This window comes from Chinchilla lanigera, unplaced genomic scaffold (assembly GCF_000276665.1).
Source record: "Chinchilla lanigera isolate Chin_1 unplaced genomic scaffold, ChiLan1.0 scaffold00123, whole genome shotgun sequence".
Taxonomy (NCBI): domain Eukaryota; kingdom Metazoa; phylum Chordata; class Mammalia; order Rodentia; family Chinchillidae; genus Chinchilla; species Chinchilla lanigera.
In genome coordinates, this window is record NW_004955524.1 from 3,184,899 (window position 1) to 3,187,008 (window position 2,110).

The 2,110-nt window shown below is 70.1% G+C and overlaps 1 protein-coding gene across 5 annotated transcripts in view; it reads left to right on the forward strand.

The window, feature by feature from the left end:
* Kiaa1683 (KIAA1683 ortholog) overlaps window positions 1-2,110 on the forward strand; it is a 13,979-nt gene that overhangs the window by 3,766 nt on the left and 8,103 nt on the right. For 3 of the 5 annotated variants that reach the window (XM_013507314.1, XM_013507317.1, XM_013507315.1), the window contains exon 3: window positions 1,016-2,110. In XM_013507314.1, the coding sequence (XP_013362768.1) occupies window positions 1,046-2,110 (1,065 nt within the window). In that variant the 5' untranslated portion in view covers window positions 1,016-1,045. The remainder of the gene's footprint in view (window positions 1-1,015) is intronic. The other 2 variants (XM_013507316.1, XM_013507318.1) reach the window with 2 other exon arrangements.

Sequence of the window (2,110 nt, forward strand, 5' to 3'; positions counted from 1 at the left end):
GCTGGGTGCCGCGCTTGCGAGTTCAGCCGCTCGGGGGCGCCGGGGAGCAGCGCCGCGGGGCGCGGGCAGAGGGCGCGGGCGCTTTCTCAAGCGGCGCCTCGGTTACTGCTGTGGCTGAGACAAAATACCCAACGCCCGGGTTTAAAGTGGGGAAAGGTTTATTCAGCTCACAGGGTGTGCAGCTTTCGGTCCATACTCGGCCAGCTCCAAGGCTCACGGCGGCGGAAGATGCAAGAGCGCCTAGGGAGAGAGAGAGGCCTCTTGCTTTTTTCTTTTTTCTCCGGTACCGGGAATCGAACTCACGACCTCACGCTTGCCAGGCAGGCGCTGTGCCTCTGAGCTAAATCCCCAGCCCCCGAGAAGCCGCTTTCTACCCTCACATTTTGTACCCAGCCTACCGGCTGAGCGCGCCGGCTGTCGGGGGGCTGATCCGCCAGTCCCAGCACGCCCCATCCCGGCATTTCACTACCAGTCAGTCACATAGTCTAGGTTCAGCCACCACCGCAGGAGGCTCTGGGGGGACGTCCAGACGCCAGCCGTAGCAAGCAGTGTGGCCAGTGCCTGGCTTGGGTGACGGCTGGGTGGCCGGGCATCCAGGTGAGGACTGGCCGGGGTGTGGGCTCAGCGTGACCACAGCCGCTGGGGGAGACACGGGGAAGGGGATCAGGAGCGAGGGCCAGGAGAGGGAGGGGACCGTCACAGTCACCAGGGACAAGATGGCGCGGGCCTGAGCGCGAGCGTTCACCCCACCCACCACCACCCACCGGTCACGCAGGTACCTGTCCGTCCGTCCGTCTGTCCACCCGCCTGCCCACATCCCCATGCTCCCCCGCAGCCATGCGTCAGCTCGTGCGCGCGCCCCTCCATCCGTCCTCCACCCGGCAGGCCGCACACCCGCCCCCGCCCGTCACCTCCCCCGGCAGTGCCTGCTGCACCGACCCACCCCGTCCGTCCTCCACCGTCCCCCGCCGCCACCCCTTCACACCCGCACTGTCGCCCTCCTGTGCCCCCACAGGCCCGGCTGACCTGCTCGGGAACCAACACGATGCGGCAGGCAACACAGCTCCCGGTGAGGAACCAGCTGTCACCGCGCGGGCCTTGCCCCCTGCAGCCCCAGCTCGCCCCCAGTCTCCAGGACGGCGCGGCGGGGAAACCAGCGCCACGGCCGCAGCAGGCGCCCCCCGGCTCTGAGGAGCCCCCGCCCCGGCAGCCGGCGGTGCCCTGCCACGTGCCGCGCCTGCGGGCGGTGGTGGAGAGCCAGGCCTTCAGGAACATCCTGGTGGACGAGGTGGACATGATGCACGCGCGGGCGGCCACCCTCATCCAGGCCAACTGGAGGGGCCACCGGCTGCGGCAGAAGCTCGTGTCCCAGATGACGGCGGCCAAGGCCATCCAGGAGGCCTGGCGGCGGTTCAGCACCCGGCGCCTCCGCCGCTCCAGCAAGGTGACGGTGAGGAGGCGCTCGGAGGAGGGCGACATCCCCTACCACCCGCCGCAGCAGGTGCGCTTCGGGCCCCAGCCCCTCACGGCGAGCAAGGAGACGCCTGTCTCGGCCTCCGTCATCCTGGAGCCCTGCGCTCCCCGGCCGCTCTCCCTGCCGCCCCCAGCAGTCCAGGGCCCGCCAGCGCCCGGCGTGCGGGCTCCCAGCGCCCCCATGGCGGCCATCCTGCTGCACCAGGCCGTGGCCAGCAGCCTTCCGTGCTCAAGGAGCCTAGATCCCAAATGCCAGCCGTCCCTGGTGGCGACGAACGCCGTCAGGAGCCCCTGCCTCGTCAGCAGTCCTGTGGCGGAGGACACCGCGCAGTCCAGATGTGTGAGCTCCAGGGCCACCAAAGCAGGGGCCCCGGAATCACCCCTGTCGGGGAGGTGCTGCCAGGCAGCGTCTGCAGCCCCCGGGACCCAGGCCCAGGTGGAGGCGGAGCCCCTCAGAACCCCGGCCCAGACCTACGGCATGGCCTCGACCACCAGGGCCTCATCCCGGACGTACGCCGGGGCTGCCATAACCAAGCCCGCAGCCCAGACGTGCCCGGCACCCACGCTGACCAGGACACAACCCCAGACATGCCCGGCACCCACGCTGACCAGGACACAACCCCAGACGTGCCCGGCA